Below are 25,676 nucleotides of genomic sequence, written 5' to 3'. Positions count from 1 at the left end.
GAGAGAGAGAGAGAGAGAGAGAGAAGGGGATGGGGTGGGGGTGAGAGAAGGTGGTGGGAGGCTCTGTCCTTCTTTTTGGGAGGAGGGTGCCACCCACTCCCATCCCCCCTTGGTGGGGAGGAGTTTTTTCTTTCTCTTTACAGGGTCACGGGGAGAGGGAAGGGAAAGAGAGTTTTAACCCTCCCTCGGGGAAAGAAACCCGGGACCCCTTATCTTTTTTTCTTCCTATCTCTCTCCTCACAAAGAGAGGGGGAGAGAGAGAAATGAATGATGCCTAATAAATATCCAGATTAGTACCGGATATATCTTTTTATTAACCACAACATATAGGAATCAAATAAAAATGTCCAGATACCATTTCATTCACTTGAACAACTTAGCAGCAATGCCTGAAACGTATACCCAAAAATGTTCCACAGAATTTCCACGAAACATCCTGGATGAATATATTTATATCCAAGGGACATCCGATGGATGTCTACTGAATATCCAGTCCTTGAACATAAATATGTAAGAGACAACCATTACATGTTTCTTGGACATTTCCATGTGGATTCTTTGTAATTGCACGGGACTACGTTTCTAATGTAGTCACATGTTTGTGTTTCAGTACCATTAATCATGCAAGTTTATTGCAAGGTTTGTGTGCAATAAAGGGAAACTATACTCTATTTGCAACTTCCTGATAAACTGTTTACTACCTTCAAGTTAGAGCACTCTTTTAGGCATTAATGATCAAAATAGGCTCTAACAACCAAAACAGGTAATTTTAGGCACAGTGATATTTACACATTGCATTTATTATACCCTGAAAACAAGGACGTATTTAGGGTCCAGACCCCCCCCCCCAAAGACTTATTAAGTATGAAAATTAAATAATGAAAATATACTTCTTTAGTATTTGTTGTATAATTTCCTCTGAACCTATTGGAAGGCAAGGATTTTATTGGGATTAAAGGTGTTTGAAGGACACGAAGGATGTGTCCGAACTGCCCCCCCCAAAAGACTTACCAAGTACTAAAATTAAGTAATGAAAATATTAGCATTTGTTGCATAATCGATGGTTATTAATTTCCTCTGAACTTTTTAGAAGGCAAGGATTATATCATACAGCTTTGAATGACATTACAAAGAGATGATTTATGTACACTACTACTCAAAATAATATGCATAAAATATTAATCATAAACTTACATTTCTCCAACTACATTTAACATTTTTATTGTTATTCGATAAGTATTCAATTATTCATCTATTTGACATTAATTGCGTTGCCAGGTATACGTTACTTGTTTTGATGTAAATTATTCCGATCTTAACTACAGGTAAGCTACGTAATGAATGTGCGCTGTTATATTTCTATTCTTATAGTATTTTTACCTAATTGTTTAATAATAATATAATATTAATTTATCTATTGTAATTAGTATTAATTTGATTTAATATAATTATTTAATTTGAACATTATTATTATTATTCCTGAGAAACTTGGTTCGGACCCCCCCCCCCCAAACATATTTCTAGATACCTGCCTGCCTGAAACATGTCTATATGAAAGCCTACAAATTCTTTCACAGGAACAAAATAGGCATTTCAGGCAACATCCAGTTTGTACTTAATAAGATATGAGGTGGCACCTCAAACAATCCGTGTGGAAGCACATCAGCTTCTATGAAGTTTAAAAAGTAAGTAAATAATCACAATAGCACACAAGGGTTGTAGTAAAAATAGTTTACTATCCAACAAAAATATCATTTATTTCAATACTGATGCATCTCATATACCTACATGTAGATAATACATATAAAAATTGTACAAAATTAATAGGAACTCTGGTAAAAATAAAAATTCCAAGGAACATTTAATGCAAGTAGCACTACATTTAGTGATAGTATGCACTACCATGACTTATTTGAACAATGGCTTTGACTTTCTATACACTACATCTATAGTTAATTGCCCTGATTTTAATTATTGCCATCCATCAATAACACCCTCCTGCATTTTCTGTTTGCAGTGGTGTATTTACAGCAATCAACACTAAAAAAATATTGAATTAAAGAACTAAATTATTACCCTGACACCAGTGTGTAATTCAAATAAGAAGTACAATGAAGAACAAGTAAGACAGTCGATATTGTAATGGATACAGTTGTATGGGAAAACAATGCTTCACCCTCTTCCCTTTCCCAAAGGTTGATTGATTGATTGATTGAGTTGGTGTTTTAAACCCACTTTATGCACAGAAAGGCTAATTGAGGCTGGACCGACAGTTTAAAGTGAGATCCGAACCACTATGTGCCTCCACCGGGTATCGAACCCGGGACCCCTTGACAACAAGGCAACGACGCAACCACATTGCCATAGGGGAGGCCCTACCTCTCTTTCCCTAAGGATATAGTTGAGTGCATGATATGGTCAGTTGCAGATTAATGGAGGTGTATGTATGTGCACAACACTGGTAAATCCTCACTTAATATAAGAGTAGATGATCACCCTACTTAATGTCTAAAATTAAGTGATCACCCTCTGAGACAATATCTAAAACAAGCAATAAACCTTCAACGAATGATGAGTTCTACAGCTAAAGTCTCCCCACTCCACCCACACATACACACAAATATACACCTCAAAAAGTTCAGAAGAACCAACAAACATTAACATTCTTCCCCACTTGAAATGATTTGGCCTACTCATATCTACGAAATACTTGAAGAGCCAAGTTACACATACTACCACAACCTACTGGAGTAATTATTGTTGTTCCAAAATCACAATAATATCACTTTGAAATGCCAACACTTGGTTCCATTCACCCACTTTGACTGCAGAATTCAATCTTGTACTCGACTCAGGAAACCATATTTTCCATCAAATATTCAGGCAATTTATCTGCAGCACACCGGAAGCCTAAGTTTCCGGCTGAACTATCTGGGGTGTTCTGACTTCGAGCTGCACATCTGTATCGATAGCAATAATCCTTGTGGCACATGTACGATCCTCCTTTTTTCACTTTGTCGCTTCCAGAAGGAGGACCAATCTGAAAGAAGAGAATTATGTAAATGCTGATGTCATTGGAGAATTTGGCTACTCTTGACTTCAAGTTTGGTGACATGTAGAGATACCTGTAAATATTTTTAATCATGTAGACAAGTAAGGAAGGGTAAGGAAGCAAACACAAGGGATATTTATGTGGCTGGGGTTGGATGGAAGCTGAAATTTACCCAAGCCACCATGGGGAATGGATAGCTCAAAACGTTAGGGAGAAAACCTGTAATTTGATTTGTTATTTAGAGTCGCTTTTCTGCCACTTTTGGCTAATCGCAATGATGAGGATAATATGATGAAATTGATAAAGGGGCACTCACAAAGAATTCCCAGGCCATTCACTGGCATCATAGAACATGAACATCAGCAAGAAAACCTGTAAGAGATTAACAGCACTCTTATGGTACAGACTTAACAACTAAATATGTTGTTACCCCATATTCCTGTTTCCATGAGAACACAATTAGACAAAGTTAACCCATCCGCTTACCATTTAAATACCAAATTTTTTACCATGAAATACCATTTAAATTTGGCCAGCTCCGGTGATGGTTGCACAGCAAGACAAGATGTCAAATACTGTAAAAAGTATCCAAGCAATTTATGTGAAAATTATATATTGTAGTGAAAGTACAGTAATAAGTATGAACATATGCAGTTTACTTGAAAAGTATATAGAAACTCAACTAATAGTTTTGAACACACACATCTGTCCATTTCCATTCCGCAACCTTTCGTTCTTTTTCCTGCCACAGCCACCTCTTCCTCACTTTCACTACGTTCACTACATTCTTCACTTTCACTAACACAAAATGAATCGCTGTGTTCATCTCCACTTTCCAAAATCCACATTTTCCTCTTCATCACTATCGAAAAGCAACTTTTCAATTGCAGAATCTTCTACAACATTCTTACGCGACATATTTGCAAGATTTAACAAATGAAGGTTTGTTTACATGAGAAATTAGTGAACAAAACATGCTTGAAATGGTATGAAAAACTTAGCAGCACAAACATATACATCATAGTTTCGAAAGATCAAACAACCTCTGCCATCTATTGGCAGAAAAAGAAACTACGTGATGAAAATCGGGGACTCATCGATTCGACAACTAGGTATGACAAGCGAACGTCCAGACAGGCCATCGATTCGACGACTAGGTAAGCAGATGGGTTAACAAGAACAACAAAAGTTTATTACGCACTTAAGAGTCTGGTAACAAACAATAAAAGAACAACAACAAACCTGAAGAAAACTCTGATTTTTTACGTACGAAAATCCCAGTCAACCTTGAACGACCCTTGTATTTGTGTGTTTCACTTTCAAGCAGGGGTATGCAGGATGGGCATTTTTTGGTACAGTTGAAATCAGAAGAAGAAAGTGAACAATAACAAACCAGGTTTGAAGACAAATTAATACTTTTTTTGAAGTAAAATAATGAACAAGTGATTTTAAAATAATCAACAACTTACAGGATCTGCTCGATAATCCTTGCTGTGTCGAATGCTCCACCAGTCTTGGGTCCATTCCCACACATTGCCTACGATGTTGTGGAGACCAAATTTATTTACAGGAAAAGCAGTTACAGGGGCTGTGCCCACATAACCATCCTCTCCAGTGTTCTTCTCAGGAAATTTACCTTGCCAAATGTTCATCCTGAAATACAAAATAAACGGGTTGGATTTTGCCATAGTGACATCAAACAGTATGTTCCAACAAACATATGATTTGATTTTTAGCTAAGTTTATGCAATTTGCAAGGTTCTTGCATCACGCTCTTCAATTGTCAGCTTTGTAGGTGAGCTGCTGACTTATTGAAAAACATGGTGACATTCCTACAACTTATGCCATATTGTGAGCAATAGCCTTGCATGCTGTAGTGCTTCGCAATTTTTATCTATAATTTTTTTTATTGAATTTGAAATTTTGTGTGCATCAGAACTTAGGCTATTTTGCATCCATCACATTATACAGGGTCCAGCCTCTTACCATAACTAAAATATAACTAATATAACATAGCTGTAATGTCGGAACACTAAAATATTCTTACTCAGGTTAAAAGTTAAGGCTGTAAAAGGGCACTCAGCATACCTAAGGACAAAGCACAGGACAACACACACATATAGCCCTATGAGGATTATACTAGCCGTAGGTCCAAATGCATGAGCCTCGTTAGTCTGCAAAATGCAGTCCGGTGTGTACTACATTAGAAGAGGTTGACAATTGGGTGTACCCTGTGGAAGGATCACCCCTTACCCTTACAAGGTCTAGGAAATGATTGAACTTCACACCAAGCATCATACATAGTAAAATGACTAATGCCTAGACAGAATCTTCAAAAAAGATTCAAATTTTCAATTCTACCTGGGCTCTTCATCAGGGATGGGAAAGGAATAAATCATACATATGGGTATATGCAATAGGTAAGTGGAATTAAACCCAAGGAGAGTTGCTGGTCTCCAAACGGGCACCTCCCTAGGTGGCAGACAAGGGAATGCTCACCAGATACGGTGGGTTCCGGGGGAATAAAATACCCGGGTGGACCAAAACCACTCTGTTGCCTTGCAGCGAATGGAGTTGGCTCTCCAAAGGCTAGAGGAAGAAAACCTCGATAACAAATTACCTGGTCCTCCAGGTTGGGGGTTGGGCATGGGGCTAACGACCCTATCCCATAAAACAAACATTGTTACAGAACTCAGAAACAATGATAGCCGGATTTATTCTATGGAAAGACATAGGCATGGTAAAGGACTACGTAAACGGAAGAATGGTATCTACAAAAGCCTAAAGGAGGAAATGGAGAAATACAGAATAGTAGCGGCATTGCAGGAGATCAAGTGGCAAGGAAATGGAATGTTATCTACTGGGGACTATACATTAATGTATAGTGGAAGCAGTGGAAGTACAAGAGGTGGCACAGGATTCCTACTAAACAATAAATATAAAACTGTAGTAAAGAACTTCACACCAATTAATGAGAGGCTATGTACGTTGAGAATGAAAGCCAAGTTCTTCAACATTACCTTAGTATCTGTATATGCCCCAACGGAAGAGGCAGAAGAAGATGAAAAGGATGGATTCTACCAGCAGTTGGATCAGGTAATCGATCGTATACCAAAACATGACATTAAAATAATAATGGGAGATTTTAATGCCAAGGTTGGACATGAAGAAGCTTTCCAAGACACTATAGGAAAGTAAAGTTTGCATGAATTTTCAAATGATAATAGTCTGAGACTGATAGATCTGGCTATGTGTAACTTGATGGTAATTAGAAGCACCTGGCATGAAAGGAAGAATGTGAGGAAAATGACATGGAGTTCACACGATGGTGTAACACAGAACCAAATTGACCATGTGCTGATAGACAGAAGGCATGCCTCTGATATTCTACAAGTAGATAGCTGCCAAGGAGCAGACAGTGATTCGGACCATTATTTAGTCTGCATTAAATACAGACAGCAAATAGCCACGTATATATGGAAGGAAGAAGAGGAAAGGTGACCTCAAGGTATGATGATCAAAAGTTAATAAGAAATGAAGCAATTGCCAACCAATTTTGCTTAATGGTAGGCAACCAACTTGAGCAAAGAAGTCAAAGGTGGGAAAGCGAAAGTATCGAAAAGGAGATACTACATGAAACAGCACAGGAAGTGCTGGGAGAGGAAGACGAAGATCCGAAGAGGTGAATGGTTTGATGAGGATTGTAGAACAGCAATAAATTTTAAAAATGAGGCACGAAAGGTAATGCTTAATAGGAAAACCAGGTATAACACAGAACAATATAGACTAAAAAGAAAGGAAGCAGACAGAGTGTGCAGGAGAAAGAAACGGTACTTTGAGGAACTTTTATATAGTAATAGTAATCAGCAAGTAAGGAAAATGTACATGAGGGTGAAGGATATAAGGAAAGGCTTCCAACCAAAGACAGCTTTCTGTAAAGACCAACTAGGAAACCTAATGGGGGATAAAATTAGATCTTAGAGAGATGGGCAGAATACTTCAGTAAACTACTTAATGTGGAAGATGGGTCCCAAGATCTAGAATTGAGATATCGAGAGGAGTGCCCAGAAGAGGACTATGATGATAAAACCGGATCATCTTCAACACTAGAAGAAGTCAGAACAGCTATTAAGTCTCTTAAGAATAATAAAGCCCCAGAGATTGATAATATCAGTGCTGAAATGGTTAAGAACGGAGGAAACCAACTAATAAAGTATATACAAAAATTGTTATCTGATATATGGGATAATGAACAGATGCCCGATCAATGGAGTATGACAATAATCTGTCCTATACCTAAGAAGAACGATAAAACCGGCTGCGAGGTATAGTCCTACTGAGCGTAATATACAAAGTGCTTGCAAAGATCCTAGCGGCAAGACTGTCACCACTCACTGAAGGAATAATAGGGGATTAACAGTGTGGTTTTAGACCAAACAGATCCACTACAGATCAAATCTTCATGGTTAGGCAGATAATGGAGAAATGTTATGAATATAACATTAATATTCATCAGTTATTTATAGATTTTAAGCAGGGATATGACAGTATCATGCGAGGAAAATTGTAGGAGGCAATGAAGGAGCTAGGGATCCCAAGCAAGAAAATAAGATTAATCAGAATGACGCTAAGGGGTACTAAATGCAAGGTGAAGATTGAAGGAGAGCTCACATGGGAATTTGCAGTGAACCAAGGTTTAGACAAGGAGATGTGCTATCTATGATACTGTTCAATCTTAGAAAAGATCATGAGAAGCCAGGAGGGACTCTCTTCAACAGAGCCAAAATCTAGCATATGCTGATATGATGACACGAAGATTGCAAGAAGTGAAGGAAGGACTGGAAAGATTGGAGAACACAGCTAGCGAGATGGGGCTCCAAATAAATCAAACCAAGACTAAATACATGTTCTCAGGGCAAAATAAGGAATTCAGGGAAGGCCAACAAATACAACTTAATGGAGGCACTTACGAAAAATGCAAAAGTTTTAAATATCTTGGAACATTAGTTACCATGGATAATAATATTAAGGAGGAAATAGAAGCAAGAATTGCAGCTGGTAATCAAATTTATTTCTCACTATTAAGAGTGTTCAAATCTCGCTTTGAAAATCAAAGTATATCAGGTAGTGGTAAAGCCAGTGGTGAGATATGGAGCAAATACATGGATTTGGAGCAAGCAGATGAAGAACTTTTGTGAAGATGGGAAATAAGGATACTGAGGAAAATATACGGGCCAGTAAATGAGAATGGACAGTGGCGAATAAGGAGGAATCATGAAATTAGAGCACTCTACAAAAGACAGTTATAGTTTCCAATATAAGCAGCATGAGATTGAGGTGGCTGGGACATGTGTGAAAGAATGCCTGAAGACAGAGCGGGTAAGAGTAGGAGCAAATGAATTAAAAAAAAAAAAATACTCCAAGTTACTCTTTTCTCATTGGATGACATGTGATTGATTGATTTAGTTTATTTTACTTCGCATTTTGTGCCTCTTGGCTAATTTGCGAAGATGGGGATGAGTGATGAAATTGATGAATGGACATTCACAAACAACCAAGCCCGAGCAGGATTCGAACCCGGGACCCTTGGCGTTGCAGCACAATGTGCTAACCACTCGGCCACAGGGTCCGGTATGGATGACATGTGATTGGTGCATACAGTTAGATGCTACTGTTTTCTCCTTTTTAAGTAGCCTTATGGTGCTGAGACAACACCAAAATTCTAGGGTCTCACCGGGAACTGAACCTTGTACCTGTCACATTAAAGGCAAGAGTGATAACCATTTGGCTAGGCAGAATACCAGGCACGTGGTTAAAACATTTGATGAAGGAATCAGCTTGCCACGACTTCAATGATGCATAGCACTATAACATATCTGCAAATGTGCATATACAACTCTTCGTATGATTAAGCTTTCTAAGTAAATCTATGCTGATAGCATTTGATTTAGGGTGACCATACGTCCAATCTTGACCGGGACAGTCCTGTTTCAGAGGCATGTCCCAGCCATCCCGTCCATATTATTAAAAAAGCCACTACTTGTCCCGTTTTATAAAAGTCTAGGAGTTATCTTGAAAACCAGGTCTAAATCTGAGAGACATTTTGTGCTAAAACAGATTGTATTGTCTTGTGTGTGTTCTGTTATTTGATGAGCTGTGAATTGAACTGTTTGAATAGTTTTTTTGTTTTAAGTCCACTTTATGCACATATAGGCTAATCAGGACTGAACCTACAATGAAGAGCATTGAATAAGCATACAGATTCTTTACGTAATTGCAAGAACTAAAATACTGCATCTTGACACAAACTCAAAAGAAAAAATCTACAGTTGTGTGTCTGATATGTAGGGTAAGGTTTTCAGGGAGATTTATAAACAGTTGATGAAGAATGAAACTGCTCTCAAGAAGATTGGTTCTTCTGCTAAATATTTCTGGCATAACTTAACTTCAGCGTAGGACTAACATCATAGATTGATCAGAAAGGATGATAAACACTATGCAAGTCATGTTGAATTTATAATAATTAATACCTTCTGACAACGAAATCATATTTTATTGATTGTTTATGATGTGTCATTTATATGATCCATCCTTTAATAAATAATAATAATACGTTAATAACGATACTTTTATAATTAGGTTTAACTGATATTTCAGGAAGGGGGAGGGAGGAACTGATCTCCTTGGGTAAAAAAAACATGGTAAAGTGCTCCCCTGTGCTATGCACCATGCCATGAAGGTGTATAGGGGTGTGGGGTTAGGGCCGCACACTTTCTTGAGCACGGCTGAAGGTGGGAGTGATGTGATCAGCACCATGTCCCTGGCTGCCTTTACCCGCCAGTTTCCTCCAGGTTCCCACTTTACACGATGCTGGGTGAACGCCGGAGCCACTTCTCCCCCACTGGGAATTGAACCTGGGTCTCTCGCATGGTAGTCAGATGCCCTAATAACTGAGGTACCGTGGGTTTGGGATGTCCAGTTTTTGGGCCAAAACATTATGGTCACCCTAATTTGATTGCAACTGGAAGTGGTATGTATCCGACTACCTGTGCGTGCAAGCTTGAAGAGTAGGCAAAACATAGGGTAAATGCTCACCAACATGGCAGTGACATCACATGAAACTCAACTGTAGCGAAGGCACCAAACAGCACCTAACTGTGTTGGCCTAAATAAGCAGTTGTACACATTTGCTTTAGTATCATTTAGTACTATTTCTGTGCCAGTTCAACAAATAAAAATGCACTCACCAATGCTCCCCATGTGGAGTGAGGTTGTTTCCCCAGGGAAAGAGTCTTTGATTGAGGCCGGAGCGACATGCATACTCCCACTCAGCTTCTGTTGGTAATCTTTTTCCTGCCCACTTGCAGTATGCCACAGCATCATTCCACGACACATGTATCACAGGGTGGTTCATTCTTTCTACAAACAATAAATATCATTAGAATAGAAAGCAAATAATCATAGTATTGCAATAAAAATAATAGAATGGGCACAGTTCCAATTGTATAATGATGCATAATTTCTACTGTAACAACATTTCTTGATTTGTATATAATGAGCACATCTGCACAAAGGCTAATTTTGTTTGTCACACAATATGGAGAATAAGACTCTTAACTAAACTAAAACTGAAGGCAGGACCCTAAGAAGGAAATGTCTCTTAAAACATTCTTACTCAATTTTTAATAATGATGATGAAATAAAAATTGTGGGTGCATCAGCACTTGGGCTATTTGCACCAATCACATTTTACAGGGTCACGTCCCTTACCATGACTAAAATCAATACATGTCTCCAAGGACAAATCTCCTTACCCAGGTTAAAAACTGAGCCTGTAAAGGGGCACTCAGCATATAAACACAGCTCTACAGATGATTATACTGACACCAGATGCTGGAGCCTCATTGGCTTGCAGGAAGACAGTTTACCCGGGTTACATGGGATTTAGCTCAATATTGTTTAAAATATTAAAATTTCTCAAGCATTATATGATTCATTCAATGCAATGAACAAGTACATGGTGTCCAAAAAATCACGCAACCGAGACTGAATGTACGCAACTTTTGCACAAAAAGAGATAGACATATGAATCTCACACTGGGTATTAACTTTGTCTATGTGGATATTTTTTAAACATTAAACAAGGTAGGTTAGTTTTTTTACGATAAATTTCAAATCTTTTCTTTGATCTGGACACTGAATAACATACCCAGATGTCGGCACAAAATTCTTGTTTAATGTTTAAAAAATATCCACATAGGCAAGGTTAATGGATATGTAAGATCTCTATTGCCTTTCATACAAAAGCTATGTTCGTTCAAATTCTCAGTTGCATAACTTTTTGGACACCCAGTATTTCTAAAGCTGATGTCTTCTGAACATATTTGCTAGAAATTGTCATTACATTGGTTGATAAAAAAACTGAGTGTATTGAAACATCACCAATTCAATTCATTAATGTTTATTGATTTGCTTTATTTTACTTTGCTTCTTGTGCCACTTTTGGCTAATTTGCGAAAATGGAGATGAGTGATGATATGATGAAATTGATGAATGGACAGTCACAAACATCCATGCCCAGGCAGGGATCCCTGGTGTCGTAGCACAATGTGCTAACAACTCTGCCATGGGGCCCGGCATCATCAATTCAAGAACTATATGCTTGTTCATATACCAAATACAATATTATTGCATTAAAATATAAGTACAATGATTATACCACTAAGAATAATAATTCATTCAAGTTTTCTTGTGAGAAAGATACATGTGTAGGTCTCAAAAACATCGACAAAATAAATTCTTAGTCGCTACTTTCATTATTAACTCTCCAATGGAACTCGTTGAATGCACAGTCAGCAAAAAAAAAAACAAGTTATATTTAAATCAGTTTCTATGTCTAACACCACTATTACAATATTTGTAGAAAAATATTGTAGATTTATTATTTTCCTGCAAGGATACTTACAAAGCCAAATATTATTGAAAGTAGCAGTAGGAAACAGAAATAAAGAAAGAAAAAAGAATTGCAACTTAAGCTATAATTAGAACTCCATACCTTTTATGTCTGAATCTGGACCCTCAGGATGCTTCCAGTCTGCACCTTTAACAGGAAGCCACCAGGGTGCAGCAGCAACAGCCTGTGTAATCGTTGACTTTGTTTTCTCACTCAGGAGATTTTCAAAAACAAATGAATCTCCAAACTTTTGAGCCTAACAAGAAAAAGTAATTTTAAAAGAGAAAGTTTAGTGTTTAATGCTTGCTTAGAATTATTTTTTTAAAAAAAATTATGAAATATATTTCATCATTAATGAAATTACAAACTGTATAATTATAAAAGGAGATGTTCCATTAGCAAAATAATAATAATTTGCAATTTATAGGATTGGCTAACCACGAGGTTTTTTTTCCCAAAATAGGAAGCAGGTTTCTTTCATTCACACTACATTATAAAATTTTCCAACAACAAATATTTTTAAATTTATCATACATAAAGATGGGTAGGTTGTACTCTTGTGCCATAAATTTCAAATCTTCTATTTTAGTTGAATCACATAGCCAGATGTCGGGCACACCTGGTGTACATGACCAATGTTGGCTGTGCACCTCGTAATTTTGAAAAACATACCTTTTTATGAATATGCCATAATTACCCCATAAAATCATCTGGAATGCATAAAATGCATAAGAATTTATTGTTATTTTATCAGTTTCATAAATACCCACACAGACCATCGATGCAAATCAAAAATTATTGCAAGCAACTCCATATCTGTTATCCATGTTTTTCTTTACTCTGTACAAACATTTTTTACGCCTTAGTAACTTTTTTCACATGCTGAACATTCACGTACAGCATGATGTTCTTGTTCAATGTTTAAAAAATGTTCTCATAGACAAAGTTAAGGTAACAGTTTCATACATCAGACACACATTTCTTAAATTTTCACAAGAAACTACTTACGGAAATGAGTTTCTCCAAGGTTTACAATATTTATCGAGGTATTTTCTTTCATCATGGAATATATTTGACCGGGAAATGATGTATTTTTCAAGAGAAATATCTCACAGACTCAAAATTGCCACTGCTTTCATTTGCTTGTTTTACGACAAGCGGATGCTGCGTACGTCTCATGATGTAAGCCCCTGTCAGTGTTTCAACCCCCCACCCCATTTTTTTTACTATGCTTGCCTAATGTAACCTAACCTAACTTCTCGGAAATGGTTCGTGGGGCTATCAGTCTGCTACCGTGCATAATGGTTCATGGGGATATCCGTGAATGGTTCGTGGGGCTATCTGTGAATGGTTAGTGGGGCTATCCGTGAATAGTTAGTGGGGCTATCCGTGTATGGTTCGTGGGGCTATCCGTCAGCTACCCGAACTATACGTCAGCTACCCGTGCATAATGTATAATTTCCACCGGTGACAAACACGATAGTAGGTATTTTTCAGTGCAGAAGGTTGAAACACTGCATACCCACAACGTGAGTCAAGATGTGCCCGCCATATTGTGTGTTCCGGTAGCGAAGAAAGGAATAAAAAAAAGCACTCAGAATGTGAAAAATTGAGTTTGTTTTCGTGTAAAAAGCATAATGGCACCTTGAACTATGTTCCGCAATACACAGTTGGTAAGTACGAACCATGCAAAACACAAAATATGCGATTTTAATGTGTCTCAGATCTATGAAACTGGTACCCAAAGTTAATACCAAGTGCAAGTTTCATGTCTCATCTCTTTTTGTACAAAAGTTATTCATGTTTAAAGTTACATGACTTTTCGGACACATACAAACATGCACATAAAGCAAAATAAATTACGAAAAGTGCGACATCTTTTCATACATATGTCAAATATACCATCAATGATACTATTCTTTCTTGAACTAATTCTAAAATTAAAAATTACATTTAATGTTCATAAAGTCTCTTGGAAGTTCAGAAAACTCCATTGAAAATCTAATATCAAATGCCTTTGCACGAGTATTTGGTGACAAATATTAGTGTATCATGTGTAGCTTGATTTAATGGTCGTTGATATTTATCATGGAGCAAGTTGTGATGCATTTTGGCAGTGTAATGTATCCACTTAGTGCACTAAAGACCTAAAAACTTATGCAGAAAGTAAAAACTTGGCATTTTATTGGAAAATGTTTATTTGAAGTGCACTTTATGTTCAGACAGACAATTTAAAATAGGACTGTACTAGGGATGTAGCCTGGGATACATTGATTTTTATGATATCTTTTAAATTGGACATACAGGTATAGGCATGTGATAGTTTGCTTTAAATCCACTTTATGCTCTAATAGGCTAATTCGGACTCTACCTACAGGTATAAAAGTTATAAATAGGTTAGGTTAGTGACTGGCACACACACACCCACCCAGTCTTCCTCTCTTTCTCTAATAACAAAAATAATAATATATATTTTTCCTTCGATCCATGTTTTAAGCTGGTTTGGTATTGAATGACTTTACAAATTTAAATAATGAATGAAATAATGCTAAAATTACTTTTGAAACGTCGAAATTTAACAATAGTCGTGGCTTCGCAAATACACTTTTCCTCGTCCTGATTTCGATAACAGTTTGTTATATCGGAGACACTTTTCTTCAAATTTACAGGAGAAACTACTTACGGAAATCAGTTTCTGTAGCACTGTCGAAGTTCTTCGAGGTATTTTCTTTCATCTTTCAATCTATTTCAGACGGAAATCAATTCCCGTAACCACGCCGTTTTTTAACTATGTTTGCCTAACCTAACTGAACCTTCTGTGAATGGTCCATGGGGCTATCCGGGAATGGTTTTTGGGGCTATTCATGGATGGTTTTTGGGACTATCCGTGAATGGTCTGTGGAGCTCGCACCATGACGTGCGTTCCATAACACTTCGAGAAATGGCTTATTTTAGTGTAAAAAATGTTTCTAATCGTGTGAAAACCTTAATAGCACCTTCAAATATGTTCCGCAATACACAATTGGGTAAATGTCTGTTATATTGGAGACACATTTCTTCATTTTTACAGAAGAAACTACTTACGGAAATGAGTTTCTGCAGCATTTTGAAAGTTTGAAGGGACATTTTCTCACTGTAGAATGCTGCACAACAAGAAATAAGCACTTTTGATATAATAAACTTGCATTTTGTGCAAAGCGACAACATTATGCCATTGTTTCCATTATGTACCTGGAGATGGCGCGAGCGTCGAAAGTCACGTGGTCTCGCCAGTGTTTCCAAACGTGCCTTTCATTGACGAGATTTTTTTTTAACTATGCTTGCCTAACCTAACCCAACCTAACCTTGCCGGAAATGGTCCGTGGGGCTATCGTGGGCTCCGGTACCCCTTTCTACACCCTCATTTTCAGGCACATTTCAAATATTTTCGTGAAAATATTCAGTTCCTCATAACAAACAGTGTTTGCAAATAGCACGGAAGTTAGTTTTTTAGATCTACGTGCTACGAAACTTACATTTTTTGTGAAATTAAAATTCCTTGCGTAACATCAAAAAGGTTTTTCAGAACTTCTATGATGGCGAATGATGGATTCATGTCACAGGCACAAGTCTGATTTTTTTCTTTTTCTTCTTATGATTGACTTGTGCAATGGGAACATTTGCCATTGCGATATGTTATGGTACTTGTTTACTATCCTTTGGACACATTTATTTATTTTTACAGAAGAAACTACTTACCGTAATAAATTCCTGTAGCATTGTTGAACATCGGGAAGGTGTTTTGTGTGATGTGGGAATGTTTCATAGCTGAAATTCATGTTGTTCGTTGAAAATTAATTCCCCGACGGAGAATAGCGTTTGGCGCGTACACCACCGTACACCATCACGCGTCGTGACTGTATCATGACGCGTCGTGATTGTGTTTTGTTCATGTTCATCCAGTGTTTCGAACTGTCTGCGTTTGCAACGAGAGTTAGAAGGATGACGTGTCCTGGATGCGTGGTGAAGTTTGTACCAGGTGTGGAGGATCCAGTGGATTTTCTAATTGAACACGGGGTTGTGAAGAAAGGAAACCATTGGCGCTAGCCCCACGAACCATTGGCACGTGGATAGGTTAGTTCTGTTAGGTTAGGAAACATAGTTAAAATTTGGTGTCGTGTTAGTATCAGGATCTAGCAATTGGAAATAATTGCAAACCATTGGCGCTGGCCCCACGAACCATTGGCACGTGGTTAGGTTAGTTATGTTAGGTTAGGAGACATAGTTAAAATTTGGTGTCGTGTTAGTATCAGGATCTAGAAATTGGAAGACGTACTGGTAATGTGAAAAATTGCAATTAATTTCATTAAAACAACGTTGATACACCTTCAGGAATATTCCGCGAAGCAGATACATAAGTACGAATGTCAAAAATTGACGAAACGAAAAAATTAGAGGTGTCCGAAGGGTAGTAAATTTTTACCGAATTAATCATTTCTTTTTGGCAACTGCAGGCCGTAAAGGGGAGGGTTGTTTTTTCTAAATGACTTCTTATTTTTATGATGGGAAGGGAGTGGAGGGTGGTATTCTGTGGAAAAGGAAAACAAGGACTTTCAACGTAGGGTTTACTTCATTTTTGGACTTATAAATTTAACTTCGACCAACAATTCTCTGCCTGGCCTTGGTAAAAATAGGTAAGTTACCTTCTTAGGTTTAATTTTAGCCTTCATTTTTGGTATCTTCATGTGTCAATGCGGAAAACAGTGAGAAATAGTGTTGGGGGCAGGTGACTCCGGCCAATTTCTAACATGCCTTTAAAAAGGACTCTATAGATAAAGGCGGGGCTGCGGTACCGGTAGGTAAGTCAATTACCCCAGGGGCGGAGCCTGGAATCTGTGGGAAATTTGGACTCAACAATTTCAAACGACAAAATCTCAACTTTAAACGGCTGTACAGTCGTAAATACTTCTTTCCGCGCTCCAATTGTTTTTTATTCACAATTAGGATCACATAATCTTCATAATGAAAGAAAAAAAATGAAAATTCGAGGGTGTAGAATAGGGTACCCGACCCCTATCGTCAATGGTTTTTGGGGCTATCCGTCAATGGTTCGTGGGGCTATCATGAATTATTTTTGGGGCGATCCGTCAATGGTTTGTGGGCTATCATGAATGGTTTTTGGGGCTATCCTTCAATGGTTTGTGATGTCATAATGAACACGAAAGTAGGCATTTTTCGGTTAAGAAGGTCGAAACACTGCATACCCACTCCAAATCGACAAAACCCAAGCATGATGTGCGATGATCCACAGCTGTGCGCGGCATATTGTATGTTACGCAACGGAAGAAAGGAACCAAAAGAATTACTCGTAATGTGAAAAATCTATGTTATTTTCGTGTAAAAAGCATAATGGCACCTTCAACTATGTTCCGCAATACATTGGTAAGTACAAACCATCCGACTTTAATGTGTCTCCGATATAACAGACATTTACCCACATTTGGTAAGTACAAACCATACGAAACACAAAATATGCGATTTTAAAGTGTCTCCGATATAACGAACTGATACCCTGATTTCTTAATAGAAGTCTTCAGTGCTCAAGCAATTAACAAGGTATAGCAATACCCGGTTTCGGTGTCTTCTGTAGCATTACCTACCTCTGTAACGTGTCCAGTGTCTGCTGCAAATATGTGAAATTCAGCGTTACTAACTTCGTGAACATCGAGATAAAAATCGGAAACTTTTACTTTTCTAGATGGACCTTCACCATCAGAAACAAATATAGGTTTGTCTGTCCCCATCAGGAATTCTCCACCTTCCACAAATGCCATATTGTTTGTCCGAGGATGACTATTCATATTATTCAAATCATTCCTCACTTTTTCGTAATCAGACTTATTACATTGCATTTCTTGCTTCAAAGTTCGACCTTCAAAAACTGATGACCACGTATTTCTGTTTAAACTGTTACATCCACAATTTGAATCACTTCTCACTATTTCACTCTCCGACAGTGATATGGCTTTGACAACAACAACACAAAACATAAAATTAATCAAAAACATAATTCCCATTACACCACTAGAAACTCTACGTAGCATTTTCAATGTATAATCGACTTTTACATTCAAATCTTGCTACACTTGGCAAACATATACGTCCTGTTCTTGTTCAATCAGCTGACACGACGCACATATAAATTGCTAATTTCACTGTAACTCTTCTGTACGATTCTTTGGCTTTATTCCAAATTTTATAGCACTTTCTGGCCAGCCTAAGCCGGTCGTATTGGGAGTGGATTCGTGGGAAATCGTCTCCAAGTAAACAAATAAAAGTAAAACTGCCTCCAGATTGTGAAGTTTATAATCTATTCGGGTGAGGAAAACATTCGTCGATTGATTTGCTCAAATACTTTGGCAACACCTAACTGGCATTTAGAAATTCCATACATCCATACAATACTAGAGGTCGGCGAAAAATCGACATTCCCCGCCACTCTGCTGTCAGTTTCGAAGGCTCCTTCTCCCTCTGGTCTGCAAAGGTTTGGAATGCTCTCCCCGATTATGTTTCTTTTGCTACAACACCCAAAAACTTCAAAGAAAATGTCGTATTATTTTTATTGCAAAGACAAAAATTGAGCATTAGCTCGTACGGCTAAGCAACAGGAATCAAGTAAAGTAAAACCATGTATTTTGCAAACACTTATCTGACACAAAGAATATTTCAACCTGTGTGCATGCTATTTTAGTATCGATCTGGAAATTGCGTATGTACACGTGTGTATGTGTGTGTGTGTGTGTTAATGTATCTGTCATTGTATTCTCTTATAATTTTATTATTTTTCATTTATGTCATATTCATTCATGTTATGTTATTTGATTTCAGTATTATTCAGTATTATAAATGTATGTATTGTAACTTTTATTCACCAGAGTTAGGTGGTAGAGCAGCCCAAGGCTGAATCTCGCTCTGTAGTAAATAAAAAGACTTTTCAATTCAATTCAATTCAACACTAACGTGTAGAAAGGGATTTGGTGGGGAACATAACCTTACATTTCGCACGGAAATCTTAAAAAAAATAATATCAAAGGCAGGAATGCATAGCAAAAGATTAGACTGGTTGTTTAAAAAAAACGTAAAGCCTACAAAAAACTAAAATCCTGTGCAAGCCATTAATGGATATTTCCACTCTAACCTAAAATATGATTTTAACTGTATCACTGCATGTCATTCATTTTATATAAGCGTTGTGCAAAATAGTTTGTGTTAATTCGAAATATTTTGCGAGAAATTGGCCATACAAGTTGTGCCAAATTGATGATGTACGTCACGAAGACCGAGCGGCATCTCATTGGATATTCCAGTTATGATGTTCTCGATCGTCTGCTTAGTGCTCTAGAAATCCATGCACGAAGGCGTTCGTTGTTCCTCGTGTTTGTAACGCTGAATATGGAAGAGGATTCTCTGTGATTTTCAAAATTAATGCTTTCATTATGACATGCGAGAGATGTACGAAAGCCAATTCCGGCAATCTAATATGTGCAGATGCATTCACGCACAGCATTCACGGTAGCTCCATATTTTGCACAACTGATACAGTGATAAATATTTTATACTAATAAAAATAAACAGATAAATGAATATCCAGTACAAAGTTATTTCATACATTTTTGTTCACATTTCACTCAGTGTACTAAAATTCACAGTTACAGTAGACTCGCGATTATCCGAGCTAATTGGGACCGAGGTTACCTCGGATAATACCGAGATAATTTGCTAATGGGTCGTAAATGACGAAACAACACTTAAAACTGTGCAGTAATTATTTATTACTAGTACAACATAAATGAGAAGATTACTTTTTCCGCTTAGAATAGGCCTACACAGACTTAAACAACACCGTAACAAACACGTGCAGCGCAGACGGTGACTTGACTCCATAAACAAACAGGGGGTGCGTTATGAAGTGCGATGTTTTCCAACCACTTCCTAACAGAACCTAACCTAACTACGAGAGCATTTAGGTTTATTATTAGAAGAATGCTAAGGGACCTAATCTTGAAACATTTTTGTGAAAGTAATCGCTACAACTTCACAGTATGTTACAGACGTAATTGCATACATAGAATGATGAAATCACGATAAGACAAAGACCGAGTCTGCTGCCACGCGCATCTCTTTTGAGGTTCCAGCAGAAAAAGAACGTGGCAGCAGACACTACCATGAAGGGCCTACATTAATTATAAACGTTGAAATACTTCGATCACAACAGTAAAAGAAATAATAGTAATTACTAAGGTTAAAATTAATGTTATACACTAATACCTAATTAAATACATTTTATTCGAATTAATTATTATATTATTGTTGTCGTTTGTTTATTATTATCATGCTATTCGATCCCGAGTGAATATCCAGCACAACTATTTTCCGTTAATACTTTTACATTTCATAGTTACTATACTGAAATACACATATTGTAGTTTGTTATTAACTTTTGCAAGTGTCGTTCAAAAAAGGACTTTAGAAGTTAGAAAAAATACTCACGAAGTTTATATTGTGTGACCTCATTTAAAATTAGAATTTTTCGAATTCTGAAAAACTGTGAAACCATTTATTCTTTGAATTAAATATGGTAGAATATGAAAAAATATCTTGGTTCCTGTATTTTTCACTCATTTTTTCGATCTAATGCATATTTTACATTGATTACCCTGTTCGAATACTAACCAGATTAATTTTATTTCTGTTATTAACAATAAAAATAACAAACTTCCTGATTTTTTGCAACTTCAAATGAAGGATGCCAATTTCCAGAAGGACGGGGGGGTAGACTGACCTACCGACGCCCATGGAGAGAGCGCTTATCAACAACCAAAAGGCAAATGCGTTATAATATGATTATAAATAGTTCCAACTTTTAAATTTAATCAACACATGTGCGTTAGACAATTATAATTTTCGAAACATGTAAAATATTTTCATTTGATTTGATTAAGTGCCGACTGCAGAGCCTACTCCCACGCGTTTGTGTCCAATCTTTTCGCCTTACTGCCTAAATCCACTGATGTTTCAATATCGGGTCTGTCTGAAAACGATGCATAGATACCCGAGGACAATTGATTGTTCCCTATCTCATGTTGAAACCAAATGCCACACAAATATTGTCGCCTTTTCCGAAGACACTGCCTTTACACCATTGAATTCAATGTTATTCTGTTCAAAACCGGAAGTGCAGTCCCCGCCAGCACCAAGGAAGCACACATATGTAAACATCCGGTGAATAGCGCCCATAGGAGAAGTATTTATTTTACACGAGAGCACTCAACTAAGATTATATTACATTTCTTGGATCTGAAGTGAAAGAAAGTAATTATTATTTTCCCACAATTGACGCATGCGTCACTTCAGATCCAAGACATGTAATACAATCAAATGCAGTCAAGGAGAAGTGCAGACGACACGACGAGCCGAACGATGACGTCACAACATGGCGCAGGGGTGTTTTGCGCGCAACGCTCGGCTCGAAAATTAGACTCGATTTTTTTTAACCTAAAAACGAACGCACATGAACGTGGGAAATTGCAGGGGTTATTTGTCGATGGTGTAGATTTTAAAAATGATATTTAAAAAAAGTAGTGGAAATGTCCATTGCATGACAAGTGGAGTGCACATGTTTTTAATTATTTACTTCATACGTGTATTATTGTGCGCACCTTGACGATGTTTGTAAATCAAACGTGTTAAAATGCCTAAGACTGCTGTTAACAACCAAACCTTACTAAGATAATTATTTTACGCCTTTCAGAAGCGTATACAAGGTATGATTTAAGATTCTATGCAGTTAGGTGGTCAATTAGTCAGACGTACTTGGATTTGAATCCTGTTCAGGGTTAACAAAATTTGTGTTTTTTTAAAAAAAGAACGAAACAAACTTTTTTTGTTTAAAACATGTTTTTTTTGTTTTAAACATAGTTTTAAACATGAGTTAAAAAACATGTTTTAAACATGTTTTAAACAAAAGAAAGTAAACCTTTCCACAGTAAATTATAGTTAAAGTCGTTAAAGAAAATATACTCATTGTTATGAGTACAGTGGCGGCAAGGACAGTTTATTTCCCTTTGGAGATAAGGTTTACCATACTGCAGGGTATGGGTGTGCGGGACAGAATTTTTTTGGTCGGGACGGGAATTTCTTCAAATCCTGACATTCGGGACGGGGAAAATTCTCAATTTGGACGGGACATGTTCGAAATTTCCCAAAGCTCTTAAATCTCGAATTCTACACAAAATTTCCATCTTAAGTGCTTGTTTTTGCACTTCTGGTACAAAAACTAACAATTTCCGATAAGTTACAAACATTTACAATGCAGAAAACGTCGAGAATTGACGACTTTTTAAAATGACCATTCGGTATTTCCCGACTGCTTGTGATCCCGAAAAGTCAGGAAGTCATTTTCCGAAGTCTATATCGAGACGGGAATTTTATTTTCCGATCCCGGTCCCGACTTTTCGGGATCCCGCACACCTCTACTGCAGGGACAAAAGTTGGGGGTAATAGCCCCCTTTTTCCGTCACTGCTTAAGTAGGTTAGGATTCTAATTCATCTAAATTTCAAGAAAATAAATATTATAGAATTACTATCCTCGTCCTGGAAAAATCAGGGTGAAATATTTCCTGCTGCCTGAACAGTTTATATAGCAGAAAACAACCTGCAGTGTCATAATAGATTCTCCGGATCAATTTATCTTTCCAAGTACAAAATTATATTACCAAAAGTAAGCACCTGTGCTTCATTCAGTTATACAAACCAATGAATCGTATCGCAAGAGAAAAAAAATTCACGTCATTATCAAAATCACGCATTGTGTATTCAGATATTAGTTTCCAGCTTCCACCAGTCTCAAACTTACAGGACGGTAGAAAACAATGAACTGAGAAGTTTCGATTTCTACAGTAAAGCACGCGTGTTTCTTGTCGCACAACAGTTTTGCTACCTTGTGCATATATAGCTAGCCTACCTAACCTAACAAGTCAGGCATTTAGCCAGTGACGTGCGGTGACGTCGACACTTGGGGTAGCAGCAGTCAGTGGCGTGCTCAAGGGGGGGGGTTGGTGTGAGTCACACCCCTCCTCCCTTTAGGGCCAGTATTCCTTCAAAAAAGAAGAATGTCAATAACAGGAAAAGATTGCAAAATTATGAATGAGTACTAGAAAAAAATACACGTAACCCCCACAAAAAATTCGAAAATAAAAAACTATTTGATTTGACTCTAAGCCAGAGATCCTGGGTTCGAATCTCGGATTGGCCATTTGTGTTCTTTGTGTGTGATTCTTCTTGTTGTACCAAAGGTGGCGGAAAAGCGAAGTAAAATAAACCAATTTGACACAATCAATCAATGATTTGATTTCATTTTTGTTACTTAGCGTCACTTTTTTGTCACATTTGGTTAATTGTGAAGATGATACGATGAAACTGATGAAGGGACGAGCACAGAGAACGCCCATGCCCGGGTCGGGGTTCGAACCCGGAACGCCTGGTGTCGTAGCTCGCTGTGATAACCACTCCCCCGCGCTTGGTTGATTTGGTGACAGGTAACAAAACACAACACACTTTTTGTAGTTTCTTCAATGATATTCATTTGACTTTTTGAGTTCTGAGATACATTTTTCATTCCAAATTATTTCATTATTCACTGCAACACATAGGACAAGAATGCGCACTCATCACGGGTTCGAATCCTGGCCTGGATTGTTCATATGAGGTCCCTTCACCAATTTCATCATATCATCACTCAATCCTCATTTTCGCGATAACCAAATGTGGCAGAAAAGCGAAGTAAAATAAACCAAACCAACAACAATATGAACACGCGTTCTCTTGCCCAAATAAATACATCCGTATTTATGACTGTTACAGGCCAATATATTAGTATATTTAAATAAAACACTACTAAAACGAGAGTCAGAGAGAGCCTGAGCACATATTTGTAATTTAATCATTATATATTCCATATTTGAAAAAGAAAAAAAGAAAGAGAGCATAACATTATTGTCTGCACATAACACGTTCCCATTTTATAAATAATAAAACTACATCCCATATTATACATACACACATATTGTACAACGTGTAAAAGGTTGTGTAAATACAGAGAACATAAGTACTGCAGAAAATTTTACCCTGTGTTCTTTAGAGGATTTACAAAAAAATTATGAGAAACCAATCCCCTATCTGTCCTATAGGAGATAGACTGGGGGACCTGAAAGCCTGGGCTTTCAACCATTGCAGCGGGGGGCGTGGGGGCAAGGGAAGTAGAGGTAGAAATCTTCCTTTTCCTTGGGCCGGCCGTTTCTACCTGGAAACTGGCCTGGCTGAAGAAGAGCGAGCTAGGGTATTCAGCCAGCTTTGCCCGCGGAGAACACCGATGGACGAGAATAGCGTGGGAAAGAAGCAGGGTTGGCAAAATTTGTGTTTTTTTTAAAAAGAACAAAACAAACTGTTTTTTTTTGTTTAAAACATGTTTTTTTTTGTTTTAAACATAGTTTTAAACATGAGTTAAAAAAACATGTTTTAAACAAAACAAATTCAACCTTTTCCCAGTAAATTATAGTTAAAGTCGTTAAACAGAAAAAAAATACTCATTTTTATGAGTACAGTGGGGACAAGGACAGTTTATTTACCTTTGGAGATAAGGTTTACCCTATGGGTTTACCATACTGCAGGGTACGGGTGTGCGGGACAGAATTTTTTGGGTCGGGACGGGATATTCTTTAAATCCCGACATTCGGGACGGGAAAAATTCTCAATTTCCCGAAAAAGTCGGAAAATTTTCGGGACGGGATGTGTTCGAAATTTCCCAAAGCTCTTGAAATCTCGAATTCTACCCGTAATTTCCATCTTAAGTGCTTGTTTTTGCACTTCTGGTACAAAACCTAACAATTTCCGATACGTTCCAGACATTTACAATGCAGAGAACGTCTAGAATTGACAACGTTTTAAAATGACCATTCGGAATTTCCAGACTGATTGGGATCCCAAAAAGTCGGGAAGTCATTTCCGGAAGTCGGGATCGGGCAGGAAATTTTCTTTCCCGATCCCGGTCCCGGCTTTTGGGGATCCCGCACACCTCTACAGCAGGGACAAAAGTTGTGGGTAATAGCCCCACTTTTTCCGCCACTACTGAAGTAGGTTAGGATTTATATCCATCTAAATTTCAAGAAACTAAATATTATAGAATTACTATCCTCGTCCTGAAAAAAATCACGGTGAAATATTTCATGCTGCCTGAACAATTTATATAGCAGAAAACAACCTGCAGTGTCATAATAGATTCTCCAGGTCAATTTATCTTTCAAAGTACAAAATTATGTTACCAAAAGTAAGCATCTGCGCTTCCTTCAGTTATACAGACCAATGAATCGTATCGCAAATGAAAAAAAAATCACGTCATGATCAAAATCACGCATTGTGTATTCAGATATTAGTTTCCATTTCCAGCTTCCACCAGTCTCAAACTTACAGGACGATACGAAACAAGAAACTGAGAGGTTCCGATTTCTACAGTAAAGCACGGGTCTTTCTTGTCGCACAACAATTTTGCTACCTTGTGCATACATAGCTAGCCTGCCTAACCTAACAACATAGGCATTTAGCCTAAAATTAAAAAGCTTTCTCCTGTGACGTCAG

At 37.5% G+C, this 25,676-nt stretch overlaps 1 protein-coding gene across 1 annotated transcript; it reads right to left on the bottom strand.

Moving 5' to 3' along the window:
- Positions 1–1,742: 1,742 nt before the first annotated feature.
- Positions 1,743–18,187, bottom strand: LOC145989725 (formylglycine-generating enzyme). Its single transcript, XM_083124991.1, has 5 exons — positions 17,645–18,187; positions 12,108–12,261; positions 10,300–10,471; positions 4,522–4,705; positions 1,743–3,040 (listed from the first exon to the last, which is right to left on the bottom strand). Exons 1-5 carry the CDS (start codon positions 18,086–18,088, stop codon positions 2,852–2,854), a joined length of 1,143 nt encoding a protein of 380 aa, XP_082981117.1. The 5' UTR covers positions 18,089–18,187; the 3' UTR covers positions 1,743–2,851.
- Positions 18,188–25,676: the final 7,489 nt, after the last annotated feature.

The sequence above is a fragment of the Lepisma saccharinum genome, chromosome 7 (assembly GCF_977018435.1).
Source record: "Lepisma saccharinum chromosome 7, izLepSacc3.1, whole genome shotgun sequence".
Taxonomy (NCBI): domain Eukaryota; kingdom Metazoa; phylum Arthropoda; class Insecta; order Zygentoma; family Lepismatidae; genus Lepisma; species Lepisma saccharinum.
Note: the sequence above shows the minus strand (reverse complement) of the source record. Positions and strands in the feature narration are given on the sequence as shown.

Coding starts and splice junctions, on each gene's coding strand:
- LOC145989725 (XM_083124991.1), bottom strand. CDS start 18,088: ATGCTACGTAGAGTTTCTAGTGGTGTAATGGGAATTATGTTTTTGATT. Junction 10,472..12,107: donor TCCAGATTCAGACATAAAAG/GTATGGAGTTCT, acceptor TATTGTTTGTAG/AAAGAATGAACCACCCTGTG. Junction 4,706..10,299: donor ACTCCACATGGGGAGCATTG/GTGAGTGCATTT, acceptor TTTGTATTTCAG/GATGAACATTTGGCAAGGTA.